The sequence below is a fragment of the Lupinus angustifolius genome, chromosome LG05, assembly GCF_001865875.1.
Source record: "Lupinus angustifolius cultivar Tanjil chromosome LG05, LupAngTanjil_v1.0, whole genome shotgun sequence".
Classification (NCBI taxonomy): domain Eukaryota; kingdom Viridiplantae; phylum Streptophyta; class Magnoliopsida; order Fabales; family Fabaceae; genus Lupinus; species Lupinus angustifolius.
The window spans coordinates 22,227,275-22,245,206 of NC_032013.1; the positions used below are offsets into that span (position 1 = coordinate 22,227,275).

At 32.2% G+C, this 17,932-nt stretch overlaps 3 protein-coding genes across 7 annotated transcripts in view; 2 read left to right on the forward strand and 1 right to left on the reverse strand.

Annotated features, from left to right (window-relative positions):
* Positions 1,890-5,294, forward strand: LOC109348140 (protein DETOXIFICATION 18-like). Its single transcript, XM_019588394.1, has 7 exons — positions 1,890-2,329; positions 2,843-3,387; positions 3,491-3,577; positions 3,657-3,713; positions 3,941-4,179; positions 4,697-4,815; positions 4,931-5,294. The coding sequence occupies exons 1-7, from the start codon at positions 2,027-2,029 to the stop codon at positions 5,060-5,062; spliced, it is 1,482 nt and encodes a 493-aa protein (XP_019443939.1). The 5' UTR covers positions 1,890-2,026; the 3' UTR covers positions 5,063-5,294.
* Positions 6,912-9,596, forward strand: LOC109348141 (proline-rich extensin-like protein EPR1). 4 transcript variants are annotated; one of them, XM_019588399.1, is made up of 4 exons: positions 6,912-7,270; positions 7,364-7,953; positions 7,993-8,466; positions 8,608-9,596. In XM_019588399.1, the coding sequence occupies exons 1-4, from the start codon at positions 7,102-7,104 to the stop codon at positions 9,418-9,420; spliced, it is 2,046 nt and encodes a 681-aa protein (XP_019443944.1). In that variant the 5' UTR covers positions 6,912-7,101; the 3' UTR covers positions 9,421-9,596. The 4 variants fall into 4 exon arrangements, with proteins under 4 accessions (XP_019443944.1, XP_019443941.1, XP_019443940.1 ...); XM_019588396.1 differs by having other exon boundaries at positions 6,913-7,270; positions 7,993-8,562; XM_019588398.1 differs by having other exon boundaries at positions 6,917-7,270; positions 7,364-7,756; positions 7,832-7,953; positions 7,993-9,596.
* The window catches only part of LOC109348142, an 8,115-nt gene continuing 3,279 nt past the window's right edge, over positions 13,097-17,932 (reverse strand). The window contains exons 7-12 of one of the 2 annotated variants that reach the window (XM_019588401.1): positions 17,731-17,853; positions 17,231-17,302; positions 16,792-16,929; positions 14,317-14,472; positions 13,845-13,944; positions 13,097-13,400 (exon numbers count right to left, since the gene is read on the reverse strand). In XM_019588401.1, coding sequence (XP_019443946.1) covers positions 13,363-13,400; positions 13,845-13,944; positions 14,317-14,472; positions 16,792-16,929; positions 17,231-17,302; positions 17,731-17,853 — 627 coding nt within the window. In that variant the 3' untranslated portion in view covers positions 13,097-13,362. Of the gene's footprint in view, positions 13,401-13,839; positions 13,945-14,316; positions 14,473-16,791; positions 16,930-17,230; positions 17,303-17,730; positions 17,854-17,932 lie in introns of both variants that reach the window. The other variant, XM_019588400.1, reaches the window with a different exon arrangement.

Genomic DNA, 17,932 nt, shown 5'->3' on the forward strand with positions numbered 1-17,932 from the left:
CTATAAGAACCGAACCGCTCTTGAATGTTTCGGTTCAGTTTGGTTCTACGATTTTTCCAATTATTTTTTTATAAAAATCTTGCATCAATTAAAAGTTCAAAATGTATTATAAGATATAAGGATAAACATTATTATTATTATTATTATTATTATAAAAAATTATGAATCATATGTAAATGTGTAAAAAAATTGAAACTCATAATTGTTTGTTAGTAACATATATAACAATTATGTAACTGATGGAAAAAATGAATTATCACATAATACTATAATCCACAATTAGTAATGTATATATTTATCAATAACATATATAATAATACAATTCATGATTAGTAACATATATATCAATTAGTGAAATATATAATAATTACATTTATAAGCTTACATTTCACAATTAGTAACACATGTAACAATATATGATATATGCTAATTTCAAATTCAATATCACAAAAGTTCAAAAATATATTCTAAATTATCAAGACACTAGGAAACAATTTAGTAACTAATAACATATATAATACTAATTTAATAATAATTTAGTAACATATATAACACTACAATTCACACAAAAATTGATAATTTAAGCTAGAAAATTTGTTGAAGAATTTAAACAATAATAAACCATCATTTCCTCGTATCTATTTCTTTAATATGCGGTTCAGTTCAGTTCCATCAGTTCCTAAATTTCTAATACCATAAACCGAACATAAACGGTTCCTTAAAAAAATAACTCAACCGAACCGAACCACATTTGACAGTTTGGTTCGGTTCCATCAATTTCGCGGTTTAAACCGGAATCACTTACCCCCTATCCAAACATGCCCTAATTTAGGTGGATATTATTAGGTATGGATAAGATGACCCTAATTGTTAATACTAGTTAAGACCTTTAGGCTTTTCATTTTGATATGTCTTTCTTATAGATATAGTAAAGAGACAATAAAACATTTTTCAATTCTTCAATGCACTTATTCACAGTCCAGAATGAAGATGCTGCTGCATTTGCATGATGTTGAAAGCAAGATAGTTTAATGTGCCAACTTTCTTTAGATGAAGGGAACTCTAATATATAAATCAGCATTCTCTCTAATTTAATATGACTTTGGTTAGATTATCATATTTCTTCAGCGGGTAGGCAGGGCCAAAAACCAATGGAGGAAGGGGTGAAAAAAAAAATATATACCTATGTGTGATAATTATTTTTCAAAGGCATTTTAATGTAAAGATACTATCTATATAACATTTTATAAAATATATGAAAAACAAGTCAAATATAAAAAAATGTATAAATATACATATACGTGTAGTATATACTTTTTAGAAAGGCATTCTTATTAAACATAATTATGTATATATAAAATGAAAAAAAAATGTATGCATATAATGTAGAGTTTTTTACACTATCATTATATTATCTATCATCATATTTAATCACTCTTAAATAAAAATAAAACAAATAAATGACAAGTGGTCCACTGAGTATGTATAAATTTTGATACTCATAAATATAAATATTAAATTCATATAAAAGATGGGTAGGTATTAAACTCCTTAGATCTACCTTATATTTTATTAAACATAAACCTCACAAAATAGGAGTCATTTGTGGATCATTGACAGACCCCAATAATACTTTAGAATACACATATATGATTTTTATTTACCACTGTATCAACCTATATCATTTAATATTTATATTTAATTATTATTAATTCTTTAAAAAGATAATATAAATAAATGATAAATGAAATATTAATTATGTATAAATCGTTACTCTAATAATACATAAATATTACACACTGTAATCTTTAGTTGATAATAATATATATCTAATTGTTCTTTTCACTTAGTCCATTAAATAGGCCCCATGGAGGAAAAAGATATAGCCTCTGTGAACCTTTTTATATTCCATAAAACACTTATATAACCTATAGTTTTTGGACAGTATAGTTAGATATTTAAGTGCTTCCTCACCATATAGATAGCATATAGTTGAATAAGCCTAAGGTAAGAGAAATTAGAGAAGATGAATGCAAGTAGCAGTTATGATGGCACAGTCACACCCTTAATATTAAGGGAAACTCATGATGAAGATGAAGAAGAAAAAGAAAACACAAGACCCCATGTTGGAGAATGGTGGAACAAAGTCCTTGATTTAGAGGAAGCCATGCATCAACTAAAGTTTTCACTACCAATGATTCTTACTAACTTATTTTATTACTTAATCACATTGGTTTCTGTTATGCTTGCTGGTCACTTTGGTCAACTTCAACTTGCTGGTTCTACTTTGGCAAACTCATGGTTCAGTGTCACTGGCTTGGCAGTTATGGTAATAATTCATCTTCCTTTATTTTCCTTCAATTTTATACATATGTAGGATTTCGAGGTCGATAGTTAGTCTATTAACATGATTTATGATAAGATATCGTTGATGTCTGTTTAAGTCTGGTTGTCGATATCACTTAGTAGAAAAAGATTTGATTGTTATTGTTAGCTAATTTTTTATACGATAGTGGAAAATATCTTGATGTTGATTTCACTAAGCGTTTAGGGGAAAATAAACACAATAGTTTCCGATATATGTTACATGTTGCCTTCGTTTTCCATTTCCTAAAGCTTTTTACTAATAGTTATAGTACCATTTAGGATTTAGGAACCTTCTTCTGATGTAGCAGAGATTAAAATTGATACAATTTTCTGGGCTTAATTTCAATGTACATGTTTTATTGCAATTTCAACATCAAATCATTGTCTCAGAACTAGTTGAATTGAATTGAATGCAACAAGACTAAAAATTGTTACAAGACTAAACTCCATATCGTTTACCTTATTCTTGTATCAGGTTGGTTTAAGTGGGGCACTAGAAACACTATGTGGGCAAGGATTTGGTGCAAAAGAATACCAAATGTTGGGAATTTATCTACAAGCTTCTTGCATTATATCTCTTATCTTCTCTATCATCATATCCATTCTATGGTTCTATACAGAACACATTCTAGTATTGCTTCATCAATCTCCTGACATAGCAAGAACAGCTGCACTTTATATGAAGTACTTTGTGCCAGGAATATTTGCATATGGCTTCTTGCAAAACATATTGAGGTTTCTTCAGACACAATCCATCGTAACGCCGTTGGTTTTCCTCTCGGCTATTCCATTGTTGGTTCATATTGTTATTGCATATGCCTTGGTTCATTGGACTAGTCTGAGTTTCACTGGTGCTCCGGTTGCAGCCTCTATTTCGCTGTGGATATCGGTTCTATTGTTAGCCTTTTATGTTATGTATGCAAAGAAGTTCAACAAGACATGGGAAGGATTTTCACTTCATTCATTACATTATGTGATTGAATACTTGAAACTAGCTTTGCCCTCTGCAGCAATGGTATGGTATGAATTTTCTAACAACCTTAGTGAACATGTAGTTGAAATTGTTGTACTTGAATGTAAGATCCTTATACCATGAATCTTATATATGCTTGTATTATGCAAGTTTGGAGTATTGGGCTTTTGAAATTATGGTTCTGTTGGCTGGACTATTGCCTAATCCACAAGTAACTACTTCATTGATTGCAATATGGTATGGTTCAAAATTTTTCTTCCAAAACCAAACCAAATTTGTATAATTTATCCTTCTTAATCTTCAATTAACTCTGCAGCACAAACACAGAATTAATTGCATACATGATCACTTATGGTCTCAGTGCAGCTGCAAGGTTAGTTCATGCAACATATATACTCCTTTCAATAAATTCTTTATTATTGCATGGAATTCATGTAGGAACCATAAAATAGAAAGCGTAGTTCGTTATTTGGCAGGTTCCGCATAAGTTCTATCCATAATATAGCGCGTTGAAAAGAGTGTGTCGCTAGCATTTCTCGTCTTCTAATCCGTATTATTTTAATCGATGTATTGAAAATTTTCGGAATTTAACTTTGATAGCACAAGGGTCTCCAATGAATTAGGAGCAGGCTACCCAGATAGAGCAAAGAATGCAATGAAAGTCACTCTGAAGCTATCTCTCTTCCTTGGCATATGCTTTGTTTTGACACTAACATTTGGTCATAATATATGGATTCAATTGTTCACTAGCAGTTCTAAAATCAAAGATGAGTTTGCATCATTGGCACCCTTGCTTGCTATTTCTATACTATTAGATTCAGTGCAAGGTGTATTATCAGGTTTGAGTTCCTCATTTTCCTTTAGGACAAAACTTTGGTATTCTTATTTTGTTTGTGTGTGCACAACATGCTTAAGAACTTTATGTATGTTATATTTTTATTTTACTTGTATTTTCCACATTAGCCAACTCGAATTCTCTAATTTTAGAGATCAATGACTTTGATGATCTTTGATCAATCTATCGATATATTGATCAAAAGTCACCAAAATATCATTTTATGATATTAGAGAATCGAAATCCCTACAAACACACTAGAACTATGCCTAAGTTTTATTCTTTCTTTTAACTTACGTTATGTTCGGTAGCACACTTGTTATCTCACATGTTGTGTCACTACATGTACTACCAGTATGTGATTAATAGAAAAAATATATTGAAGTTAAAAAATCAATAATTAACTATTTTTATGACCAATTACAACTGATGACATATGCGGTAGTAACTTATGAGATGTGTACCCGTTATGTTCAACTTAAAATTCTAAATGAGTAAAATAAATGTCTTTAATATTGCAGGGGTAGTAAGAGGGTGTGGTTGGCAGCACTTGGCTGTTTATGTTAACCTTGTAACTTTTTACCTTATTGGTTTGCCAATATCATGTCTACTTGGGTTTAAGACCAATTTGCAGGCTAAGGTAAATAACATTTATTACACAATTAATTATGTTTTTTTTGTTCATTTAACAAGAAGAATGATATTGATTGTAGTTCAATCATTTTATGATCTTTTTAATTTGTTTTATGATATAGGGTTTATGGATTGGTTTAATTTGTGGGCTGGCCTGCCAAACTGGGATTCTCTTAATTTTCACATGGGGTGCCAAATGGACAAAACTGAATCTCCATGTGGACAAAGAAAAACACCACCAAAGTGTTGTATGATTCAAGACTAATTATTTCCTACATAAGTGTTGTGCTGAACTCGTAATACAACAATCAAGTCTTTATCTTTAGGATCAGTTAAATAAATCAAATGATATTATAATATTTTATTATAAAAACCATCTTCATTAACATATCTACTGCAATGATGTTGATACAATTTTTTTGGCCTTTGATTCAATTAAATTTCACCATCAATGGTTGAGATTGAAATGAGATGAATAATAGTGATATACAAATTTTGTTGGGTCGGAGAGGAAAATGCACTCCAAATCCTCTTGGAGAATAAGCCTTCTTTTAAACATTTGATGTGTGGATAGAATAAAATGAAATATCTTATTGCATTTTTTAGTTCCACTTCTCAATTTTAATAGAATCAAAATGTTTTAATTTTCAGTTTCTTTATCTTGTTTATGAAATACATCAAATATAGAACACATCTCATCTTCTAATCCACCTTAGCTTCGTATGTGAATGGATGAATGCTTAAGTGTAGTAATTGCAAGTCATTAATAAATATATAATTTTTTTATCTTTAAAAAAGTGGGTTCTTCTTGTCTTGAAGTGTAATAAGACATGCAAGAAATGGATAAGATTTGAAACGGGCATGAGTTTTCTTTCTAGAAATTATACAAATTTATTAAATTAATTGGAATAACTCTATAAGCATATTCTTTAGAGGGAAAAAAGGTACCCATGTTCTATAATGTACTGATTTTAAATATGGTAGATATAACACCTATAAATAATGTTTATGGGAAATTTCTAGTCTTCCCAATTAAATTGCAACGTCAAGATTAGATGGCAATAAATGGTTTATTGTAAGGTCAACACATTCAACACCTAATGCAATAATTAGGCCATTCAGAAATACTAAATTGCCCATCTCTGTTTAAAGAGAATTGCATTTTTATGTCCAAAATGTACTAAAAAGTTATTCAGAGCACAACTTTAAATAATGCAAAATCTACTTTTCTTGCGGTATAGTCATAAAGTATAAATAGTTGCTCATTTTTACCCCTTTTACCTTTATTGATCTTTGTTGCCTTCACCTCTTTTACATAAAGTAAATATAAGATAACTATTTAAAACCAATTAGTAATTTAATACTAGAAGGTGTCAATTTTTTTAATCCTGGTCCTTGAGGAGGACGAGGAAAAGTGAAAAAGTCATTCACACACTCACATGTGAATATGTAATGATGTGAACAAGGTCCAAACTACAGCGTCGGAATTGACACTATAAAACTATGGCCACAAAATAAATATTTTCCCACAATGCTACTCCAAAATTAATATTTATGTCTTAAAATTTTCTTTTCTTTTCTTTTTAAAATTTGAAGGCATGCCGACAACTTTGCACCTCATTGAATCATAGTGTAACTTAGCAATAGGCAACAAATTTGAGACTAGTATGGTACATAGATTGATAGTGATGGCATGGTAGTCCCACCATTTTGGTATAGTCAAAAATCCAAATCCACCATATATGACCATCTAAGATCTTAAATAAATATCAACCTTATGACAAGTATTATAGAAAATTTAATTTCATAAAAATATCATTTCGCCACATATATATATAAGCTCTTCACGCGTAATACCCTTATTGTTATACACGCTTTGTATGACAAGATAAGTTGTCATCAACGGTATTATATTTCCTGTCTTCAAACAATCAAATATTACTATACGAATAAAAAAATTCAAAAATAAAAATAACATTTGATTGACTCAGAATAAAAAAATAAGATATCATTGGAACATGTGATCTATGTTTTGTACCAAATCATACAAAGGGTATTGCAGGAAAGTTTCCCTTTATATCTCAATAATCTCTTTGATTATAACTTATTTGGCTTCACTTTCCATAGCTCAATTATCATATAAAAATTTCAACCTTTGTTTGCATACCATAAATTTCTTTCACACTCTCTCTCTTATGCCACTATATGTACACTATAAACTATATAGAATATAGATATAGATACCTCTAATTAATATTACAAACACTCCTTCACAACTTGGTTCTATTTCCTCATGAAGCTTAAGGGACCAATCTTCTTTTTCTTAGTACTCTTTAGTCTCTTCTCAAGTTCTGAAGCTTACAAATTCTATATTGGTGGAAAAGATGGTTGGGTTGTGAACCCTTCTGTGGATTATAATCAATGGTCTGGAAGGAGTAGGTTCCAAGTTAGTGACTCACTAGGTAAGTGGTTAATTTCCATTGCAAACATCATTTTTTGGGTACTAGATTGTTGGTTTTTTCTGATTGTTTTTGACTTGGCTTTTCTTGTTGTAGTTTTCAAGTACAAGAAAGGCTCAAACTCAGTGTTGGAAGTGAATAAGGATGATTATGAAAAATGCAAGAAGGAGAACCCTATCAAGAAGTTTGAAGATGGTGACACTGAGTTTCAAATTGAAAGATCTGGTCCTTACTACTTCATTAGTGGAAAAGATGATAATTGTGAAAAGGGTCAGAAACTTATTGTTGTGGTTTTGGCTGTGAGATCTCCACCTCCTTATGTTCCAACACCTCCAAATGCTCCTTTGTATAGTCCTCCAAATGTTCCAAATATACCAAAAGCTCCAACACCCCCAAAAGCTCCATCACCTATATATAGTCCTCCAAGTGTTCCACAAGTTCCTTCTACACCTAAAGCTCCTTCACCCTATGTCCCAAAACCTCCACAAACTCCTTCTCCTATTCATCCTCCTCATTTTTCAACACCACCAAAAGCTCCTTATGTTCCAACACCACCACAAACTCCTTCACCAATATATCACCCTCCAAAAGCTCCTTCACCCTATGTTCCAAATCCTCCACAAGTTCCTTCTCCTATTTATCATCCTCCCATTGTACTAACTCCACAAGAAGCTCCAACACCTCCACAAGCTCCTTCCCCTATTTCCCATCCTCCTTATAGTACTCCAACACCTCCACAAACACCTTCTCCAAGTTCTCAACCACCCCATGTAACAACACCTCCAAAAACACCCTCTCCTATTTCTCAACCTCCCTATGTTTTGTCACCTCCAAAAACACCCTCTCCAAGTTCTCAAGCTCCCTATGTAACAACACCTCCAAAAACACCCTCTCCAAGTTCTCAACCACCCTATGTGCTAACACCTCCAAAAACTTCTTCACCAAGTTCTCAACCTCCATATGTGCTAACCCCTCCAAAAACACCCTCTCCAAGTTCTCAACCTCCCTATGTTCCATCACCTCCAAAAACACCCTCTCCAATTGCTCAAGCTCCCTATGTACTATCACCTCCAAACACACCCTCTCCAATTTCTCAACCACCCTATGTAACAACACCTCCAAGCACTCCTTCTCCTATCAATCAACCACCCTATGTAACAACACCCCCAAAACCCAGTTCTCCTATTTCTCAACCTCCATATATATCAACACCTCCAAACACTCCTTCTCCTATCAATCAACCACCCTATATAACAACACCTCCAAAACCCAGTTCTCCTACTTCCCAACCTCCATATATATCAACTCCTCCACCAACCCCTTCTCCTATTTCTCAATCTCCCTATGTAACAACACCTCCTAAACCCATTTCTCCTTCTTCTCAACCTCCATATATATCATCACCTCCAACAACAACCCCATCTCCTATTTCTCAACCTCCCTATGTCTCAACACCTCCAAAAACTGCTTCTCCTACTTCTCAACCTCCACATATATCAATACCTCCACAAACTAGTTACCCCATTTCTCAACCTCCATATATTTCACAACCTCCAAAAGCTCTTTCCCCCACTTCTGAACCTCCAAACACCCCTTCTCCTATTTCTCAACCTCCCTATACCCTATCACCTTTGAACAGCCCTTCTCCATTTTCTCAATCACCTTACATTTCAACTCCTCCAAAGTCCACTTCCCCTATTTCTCAACCTCCACAAAAACCAAGAAGTGGAAGCTTTGCACCATTTTATTCAACAACATCACCATCTCCATCACCATTATACTCATCACCAACAACATCACCATCATACTCATCACCAACAACATCACCATCATACTCATCACCAACAGCATCACCATTATACTCATCACCAACAACATCACCATACCCATCACCATATGCTAACTCTGAACCTTCACTTTCTCCATCTGAATTGTCTCCTCTAGCATCAACTCCATCAAGTTATGTAGCAGAAACTCCATCACCATTATCATCATTGAGTCCCGGAGGTTCCACAACGACACCGTCGTCGAATGAAACGACGCCAACCCCACCAAGCGAAACGGCGTCTGCATGGGCTGCAACACCAAGAGGGTCATGGGTGTATTCACTTACCATTTTAGTCGGTGCAACTCTCACTACTATTCTAGGGTAGAAAATGAGAGTTACTGTTGTTATATATATAAACTTTGGATAAAGTTGGTGAACATTTTTATTCTTCATTATCATTAGTATATGGGCATAAGAGATTTCATCTCATAGTTTTATGAATTATTCATGTGTAACTATGTACACACCAGCGAGTTTGAGCAATGATTCTTTTTGTTGCAATTCATAGTTTCGCTATTTTTGTTGATCCAGTTTACCAAGGGAAAGAAAAGAATAATAATCAAGACTTTTAATATTATGCAAATCATAAATGCTATTCCTATAAGTAAGAATTCCACTATATAGTGAACTTTGAACTATAAGTAATAATGGATATTTTGTAAGTATTTTTTTACAAACAATGAGTTATATATATATATATATATATATATATATATATGAGGAATGAAGATCTGCAGTTTTGGGAAGTGTCCCATATGTGTTCCAAGCTAATTAAAATTTATTATTTAGTTAAATATAAAAAATATAAACACAAAGTTATATTACTTGATGTATATTTATTGGATAAAGACAGAAAAAAAGAGTTTTTGGGATAAAGGATCCTTGTCTATATATGAAACCTATTTTGACCTTGATGACTCACAAATCTAATTGGTAAAAGTTTATTTTATATAAAAAAATAGAAAAAATATTTACTAGAGGTTAAAATATTGTTTGTGCATATAATCTCTCATGCATAATATGATAGCTTAACATTTACTTTCTACATTATGTAGACTATGAGTGAGTTTTTCCTTTAATTATTGCTTAATCATATAGTCTTATAGAGTAAAGAATTAAATTATATTCTCCAAGCAAGACATAACTTATATACTTAAATTTACTCATATGTGTATTATTTCCTTTCCTTCTAGATATTTTGAATTTAATATATATTAAAGAAAATAAAATACATATCAAATAATAAATAAATTTAAAAAGATAAATTGTCTCATTGATATAAAGAAACACTTTATTCTACATACTTTCCTCTTGGAAACCAGAGTAAAATTATATGAAACTATTGATGATCAAGGCTGTTAATAAAGAACTTTGACATCATGATATTAAGCAATTGACCGACCAATTTTATTTAAACTTGTTGGTTGATTCCTTTTATATCATATTTTTATAACCTTCTTATAATAGTAAAGGAACCTTTTCATTATAGTTATTATTACGTTCTCATGAATTATTTCTTTGTAGAAAATAGGGAACGTTTTTTGATACATTATTAATGAATTTATCTTTGTCGCAATTTAAACATACCTTTTCAAACAACGAATCTTATAATTCTAAATGATGAGAAGAATATAATATTTGCTAATTTTATTATAGTAATGTATCACTTTAAAAGTAATAATATCAAAGTATATATATATATATATATATATATATATATGAAGCTAAAACATGATAATTAACAATATAGTGTAATTTCTAATTTTTTATTTTATCTTTTAACAATTTTTATTTTATTCAAAAGATTCATATAATTCTAGGTAATTACTGTTAATATAATAATCACCTATCTCACATTAATTTGAACATTGTAATAAAGTAAATATGTTACAAAAATTATAACATAAAGTACCCAATATAAAAAATATTATAATCTTTAAAATAAACTATATAAAAATTAAACACTTATCCTTTGTTTGATATGTGTGATTTTAAGAGGAAAGAAGATGAGAAGATAGAGAAATGAGAGAACTCCCTCTTTTCTCTTATTTGGTTGAGGGTATAGAATGAGAAGAGAGAGAAAAATCTGGTGGATTCTACCGCTTTTTGTTTCTCTCCTCATTAGGTTAGAAAGTGAGTAAAGACAGTATTTTTTGTAAAATATAATTTTATCCTTCAAAACCATTTTCAAAAATTAATGTATCAAGGTATTATTCTCCATTCATACAAAAATTTATCCATTTCTCTTTTCTCTTAGTTTTTCTCTCATACCAAACATGTCATAAAATTTAGCATCTTTCTCATTTTATTCTCTCTATTCAAACTTTATCTTCTTATCTTCTCTCCTCTTTTTTCTTTCCTAAACCAAAGAAAGCATTAGTGTGCATTTGATATAGATTATGATTTTATTATTTTTTAAATATACATTTTTTAATATTTACCATCATATATATTTTTACTACAAATTTTTAATATTGTATAACAAAAGCTAAAAAATATATTAAAATAAAATAAAATATAAAAATCAATATCATTATTAAAAAACATGGCATACAAATAAAATAGAAATTGTTAAACTCGAATTACACAATTCACGAAATAAATAATACATAAATGTCAAGTTTTACACAAGTTTTAATAACTTATGGAGATGATATAAAAAATTATGATATTTGGTGGAAGAGTAAAAAGAGGAAGAGAATGAGAGATAAAGTTATGGTAGGGTAAAATAGGAAGTGGAAAAACTGGAAAAAATAAGCTAACAAAAAATAAATCAACCCATGATTTTGGAGCTTCTACTTTCGGTTTTTTTTTCAAAAAAAGTTGAGTTTATAATTTCATTTAGTTGCCAAACATACATAGTTTATATTTTTAACTTATTTTATAAAAAAAAGAAACACAATCTACTAAAAATAAACTATACCAAACATGTGCTTAATACCATAAAATAAAAATATGAAGTGCATGTGGACCCGTAATAAAATTAGAACTTTTGTAACTATACTAGCTACCAAAATAAGATCCTTGCAAAATAAAATATCATATTTCATGAAAATTGTTTATACGTTGATAGACAGATAGCCATGCATTACACAATAATTGACAATTTATGGGTCCCATGTGTGTAGATGGGAGAGCAGGGACCGTAAGCATGGATATCTGTCATAAATAATAGTATATTAAGCATAAGAAATGGACCTTTACCCATCAAATTAATTTCCCTATAAAGTGCTCATGCTTTCAAGCAAAGCAAGCAGTGGAAGGTATAAAGTTTAACTTTATTGACAGCAGAGAAAAAATATATATTTATATATGAGTTTTACATATTATCACTGTATCATTCAATATTATTTATCAATATAAATTTTGGTTATAATTCATCATTAACTTTTTTTAAAAAAAGTAATACAAATGAATAGTAAATACTCGACCCAGGTTATAGTTTAATATAAATTTATGCACAAGGTTAAATTCATCTTGAGAAGTGTAAGTCTTTAGTTTGTCTACCAAAATTGTCTCCTATTGGCCCCATGTGGGATCTTGAACCATTCATATATGAATATGAAAGTGGTTCTAGTACAATATTTAGGATCAAGTAAAGAAAAGACTTTATCCGGCTCATGCTAGTAGGCTCCTAGGTTGCATGTAAGGGTCTTTGTTGCTTCTTGTGTGTTCCTCTAGACCAAACAAAAATATTTTCCAGAGGTACATACCAGAAACATTTTCTACAACAATAACTAACTTTTTAGTTTGAAAGCTAGTTTATTGAGCAAATGGTCACAAATGTGAAGCTTTAGCCCTTCACACAATCCCTACACGCCCGAGACAATGAGAGTAAAATTTTTGTAAGACCGGACATCTACATGTATAGCCCGACATTAGGGTAGGTTATGATGCCATATTTGAATACATGGACCTAACTTCACCCGAAAAGCTAGCTCAAAAGGAGGGTCACCTGTCATTATAGATGTTCGTTTACTCATACTCATGCCGAACTGATGTGGAACTTTAACACTCAACACTTTCCAATTCAAAGATGAATCTCTTGTGTCACAGGACAATTGTTTGCTCTACAAAATGATAACTACAACATGTGCACTAATTGATGATAGGCTGTGCTGATCAACCAAGTGCAAAATGAGGAAAGCCCAAGCAACAGAATAGAGAGGGGGGAATACAAGAATCAACAATATGTATGGTTACAGATTATAAAGATATAAAATAAGGATTACAAGCATACTCTACCACATTAGCATTGCCCAATTTGTCAGAAGAAGAACCACCTCCGTTGTCGTTGTTGTTTCTGCATAAGTAAAATGAAAGTCGTAAAAAACTCATCAACATTGTAACCAAAACTAGGAGCCAAATGAATTGCAAAGAAAGTAAAAACATGACAACATCTAATTTGTTTTTATCTTGGAATAAGGTGTGTAAATAATGAACTAATGAACTTATAAAAATGCTAATTGCAAATGTCCAGTTTTGAATTAGTAGAACACACCTACTGCCATATGAATTATGGTACATTAGATTATATAACTTTGTTAAAGAATTTCTTTCCTTAAATTAACCATAGGCAATAAATAAATCCATATTCCCATGTACACATTTCCCTCCTCACCTTTCATCTTCAACTTACATGAGTATGAGTATGACATTCCAATTGAAAAATTGAGTTTCTATTCCAGCCAACATGCATAATATGAATTTAAACCAGGATAAACAGAGAATGAGAGAGAGATACCTTCTTCTCCTGATTTTGAGGTTTTAAGAAAATAGGCTCAGAAAGAACTGCATTGTCTATATTCTGAATGTATGGCTTCACTTTTTCCACCAACAACTCATTCACCTGAAGATCAAATCAAGCATCAAGCACTTGAACAAAAAAGACTAATGATTCCAAAATACAAAGTATGCACCAAAGAATATAACGGTATTCAACAAAATAAATATATACTAATAGGAAAATAATAATTCTGAAAGCAGTTTGAGTATATAGAACTCTAAAGCATAGCTAGTTTTGCACCCCCGATTTCGTCGCAACCAAGAAGGCTGTGCGAATTGTGAGCTAATGCAAAAACATAGGGTATGCTCATAAGAAAACAGAAGACAAATGGACATGTTTGACATAATTTTATTGCATTAAATACCAAATTACGGTATATATTCATTTTGATAAGTTGATGCTTAGCAGGAGATGGATAGAGAAAAGATCACCAACCTTTTCCTGACGCCATTTAGTTTCCCACTGTGCATCCAAGATATTATCAGAGATTTCTCTTTGGGCATTAAGAAGAACTGTCATTTCATAGAACTTGTCCGGATCTTTGAGATCCTCCTCACTCCAAGATGATGTGCTCAATGGAAGGTCCAGCTCCTGCCAAATCTCTGTAGTTAGTTATCTCTAATTTCCGAGAAGATAGTGCCTACAGGCTACAACTTATACTACATTTTTAAAACATTCCAATGATGATATGAACACATATACAATTAACTTGAGAAGGAGCTGACCGACCCAAACAGAACTCAAAATGGCAGTCTCTAGTTGGATTGGATTAAGTACTGTCGTGGGGGTGTATGACATCAAAACTTGAATCTAACATTGAAATCCCTCTACCAAGCTTTCATATGTTAAACATTAAAGGCTTATTTAAGCTTTTGGTCCTTCTAAATAGGCGCTCCATTGGAATTAGTCCTTAAACTTTTTTTCTGATGGTATGGCTCCCTGGTTTAAACATGGCTCTTTTATTTAGCCCTTCTGTTAGTGGCTGCCGGTTAAGTGATGACGTAAACATGATAGGCCATATTACCGTTGCTACCCCTCCAAGCATCCAGCCATGTGTCACCACATGTATAATTACTTTTTTATTAATTTAGAAAAACCATTTTTGCATGAAAAATTAAATAATTAATAGTAATAGGGTAAAGTCCAAATCATGGAAACAACCTCTCCGGTTGAGGGAGTAAGGTTACGTACATCTATCATCCTCAGACCCTATTAAGTGGGAGCCTCGTGCACCGGACCACCTTTTTTAATAAGTAATAGGTAAAGTCCAAAAACACCCCATGAATTTTGCACCATGTGCAATATAGTCCCTAGACTTTTAAAAGTATGCAAAAGGCACCCTATACTTTGGTTCGAGATCAAATCAATCTATGGGTATAAAAATTGTCATAAAATTGCTTTTTAAGTGGTAAACATTTGAGGCACTTTTGGTATTTTAGTAATTTATCTTCTCTAACCATAGAAATAATTATAGAATAAATAAACTTTAATTAAAACTGGCCTCTTTGTCAAAACGGATAGGTCACTACAAGCCACTTGAGAAGTTGAGCACAGAACTATTTGTGAGTGTTACTGAAAGAGAGATGTGAAATTGAAAATGTAGATAGAATAGATGTAGGTGATAAATCCTAAAAATTATATAGTAACATTCATATTCATATCACAAACATCTTTCCACATCACAATGTGTTTCAAGTTACTGTGTTTCAGTGCACAAAATGCAAATAGGATTCGAAAGCAGAGAAGGGAAAAGAACTTCGGCTGCTCAGAAACCTAATGAGAAAAGGAATTGGAATTGGGATGGCAGGGGTGATAAACTAACTAAAGTATCAAAAGTGGCCTTGGCTGTTTAGCACTTCAAAAGTTATGTGCTTTGCAATTTTTACAGCCATGAACTGTTTGCAATCAAACCAAAGTTTAGGGGTGTTTTTTCAACATTTTTAAAGTTTAGGGACTAAATTGCACAGTGCTAAGCTTGGGTGTTTTTTGGACTTTTCTCTAAATAATAACCTAATCTCTCTCCTCTAAAAGGAACCACCACCATCACCATAAGAGAAGGCCCTTCTCCTTTAAAGCGGTTGATGGCGCCACCTCCATCACCTCACCCTCTCACCACCATCCACTGTCTTCTCAACTCCAACCGCCACACCACCATCATCTGACATCACCACGGCACCACTGGAGAACCGCACCTTCGATCTGCTACGCAATGGCATTGCCGAGATCATAATAAATCAGAGAAGATCTGCGTTAAAGTTCAAACACATTTCTGCTGTTGGGCTCCTCCATGCTGGAATAGAAGGGGTCGTAGTTGCCGTTAGGACATCCTAATTCTCAGCCTCAATCTAAGTTTGTTTAATCCCGGCCTTAATCTAACTGAATATTTTATTATTTAAATAAATACTATTATCTATTAATTATTTAATAATAAAAATGGATTTTTAAATTAAGAAATAATTATACATGTGGTGACACATGGCCAAACATTTTCGGATGTGGCAACAGTGATGTGGTCTACCGCGTGCCATGCCAATTAATTGACGGCCATTAAAGGAAGAACTAAAGACACAAAGTTGTGCTAAATTAGGGAGCCAGACCATCAAAAAAAGTTTAAGGACTAACTCCAACTAAGCACCTATTTATAAGGACCAAAAACTTAAATAAAACAATATTAAATTAATAGTTATGGAAAATACTAAAACATCCAGGGATACGACAAGACTGAAAGAGAGTTATATGCCCATTCTAGCCAAATGGAACAATAAGAGGTCCAACCATCAAAAGCATTTAACACTTTGAATGAAAATTATGCACATAACTTAAGCATAGACAAATCTGAATTATCATAGAAACTAAAACAAAAGGAAAAGAATAACTAGAAGATGTAAGATGAAGATACTGAGTACATACACCCCAATTTGGTGGTCTAGGTGGGGGATTCAGCTTCATAACTTCTGTCTCCAGTGCTTTCTTAGCCTTATAGAAAGGGACATTTTTCACTATGACAGGATCATCCCTTGCACGTTCAGGATCTATAGATATCAAAGCCTGTGATAACACCAAATGATTCTAAATCAATTTTATTTCGTAATATGAATACAGAGGAAAAAACAAGCAAGTTGAGATAATATAGTTTCAACAGTACGAACAATACAAAATAATAAGGACCCAAGTAATTAAAGGAAATGCATTCTCTGTAAGAAAAATAGTTATTCATTTATTTTAGCAACTACGAGAATCCCAAATTCTACATATCTACAAGGCATGTTATTTGTGTCGTTCAAGGCTAAGTAAGAGAATAGTCATGGCTTCAACAAACAACAATAAGTGTGCAGTATACGAAACTTACATCCTGCAGATACTCCCACCCCGGTTTCCTCTTGGCCACCACGTCTCGAACTTGATCATACCGCATAGATTCCTAAATGCACTCGCAATGGAAGACATAAATATTTAGAAAAATCTAACAGAAACATGAATTTGACCGAGTGCTATATAAGTATATAGTATAAATGTAATATATAATGACTTGGGCTGCATGATGCCAGTTCCACAGATTGTGCTTTGACATTTCTCTCATTCATAGCACATTTTCAATCACAATCATTCGAGTTATAGAATGCTAGCATATATAGGTACAGACTTAATTTGCAAAGGATTGATTTGATCTAATAGAAGCAATGTGATTTGATCTAATCGAAGCAATGTGATTTGATCTAATCGAAGCAATGCATAGCAAGTAAGAATATGCAGAATTGCAAATAGAAAAAAGAAAAGCATAATGTTTCAAATTAGGGGGCAAATAGTTAAACTGAAACTGAATAATGGGAATGAATATGACTCAATAACCTTGTACTGCCACCATATTTTCTGCTTCACATCATCATCATAGGTAAATCCACCCATAATCTGAGGCAAGGTTAAAAGCCAAAATGCAGCAATACTGGGATCTTTCATGCTGTGTACTATGTGCTGAAAAATATATATTAAGATTACAATGTCAAATAAGAGTGAGAAATCTCAAGTGAAATCAGTTCTATTTTATGCCCCC

What these genes read in the sequence shown, in the direction of transcription:
- LOC109348140 (XM_019588394.1), top strand. Translation starts at nt 2,027, where the DNA reads ATGAATGCAAGTAGCAGTTATGATGGCACAGTCACACCCTTAATATTA. An exon ending in AGTGCAAGGTGTATTATCAG is followed by an intron (nt 4,180 to 4,696) that starts GTTTGAGTTCCT and finishes TTAATATTGCAG; the next exon opens with GGGTAGTAAGAGGGTGTGGT. An exon ending in AGACCAATTTGCAGGCTAAG is followed by an intron (nt 4,816 to 4,930) that starts GTAAATAACATT and finishes TTTATGATATAG; the next exon opens with GGTTTATGGATTGGTTTAAT.
- LOC109348141 (XM_019588395.1), top strand. Translation starts at nt 7,102, where the DNA reads ATGAAGCTTAAGGGACCAATCTTCTTTTTCTTAGTACTCTTTAGTCTC. An exon ending in CCAAGTTAGTGACTCACTAG is followed by an intron (nt 7,271 to 7,363) that starts GTAAGTGGTTAA and finishes TTCTTGTTGTAG; the next exon opens with TTTTCAAGTACAAGAAAGGC. An exon ending in AAGAAGCTCCAACACCTCCA is followed by an intron (nt 7,954 to 7,992) that starts CAAGCTCCTTCC and finishes CCTTATAGTACT; the next exon opens with CCAACACCTCCACAAACACC.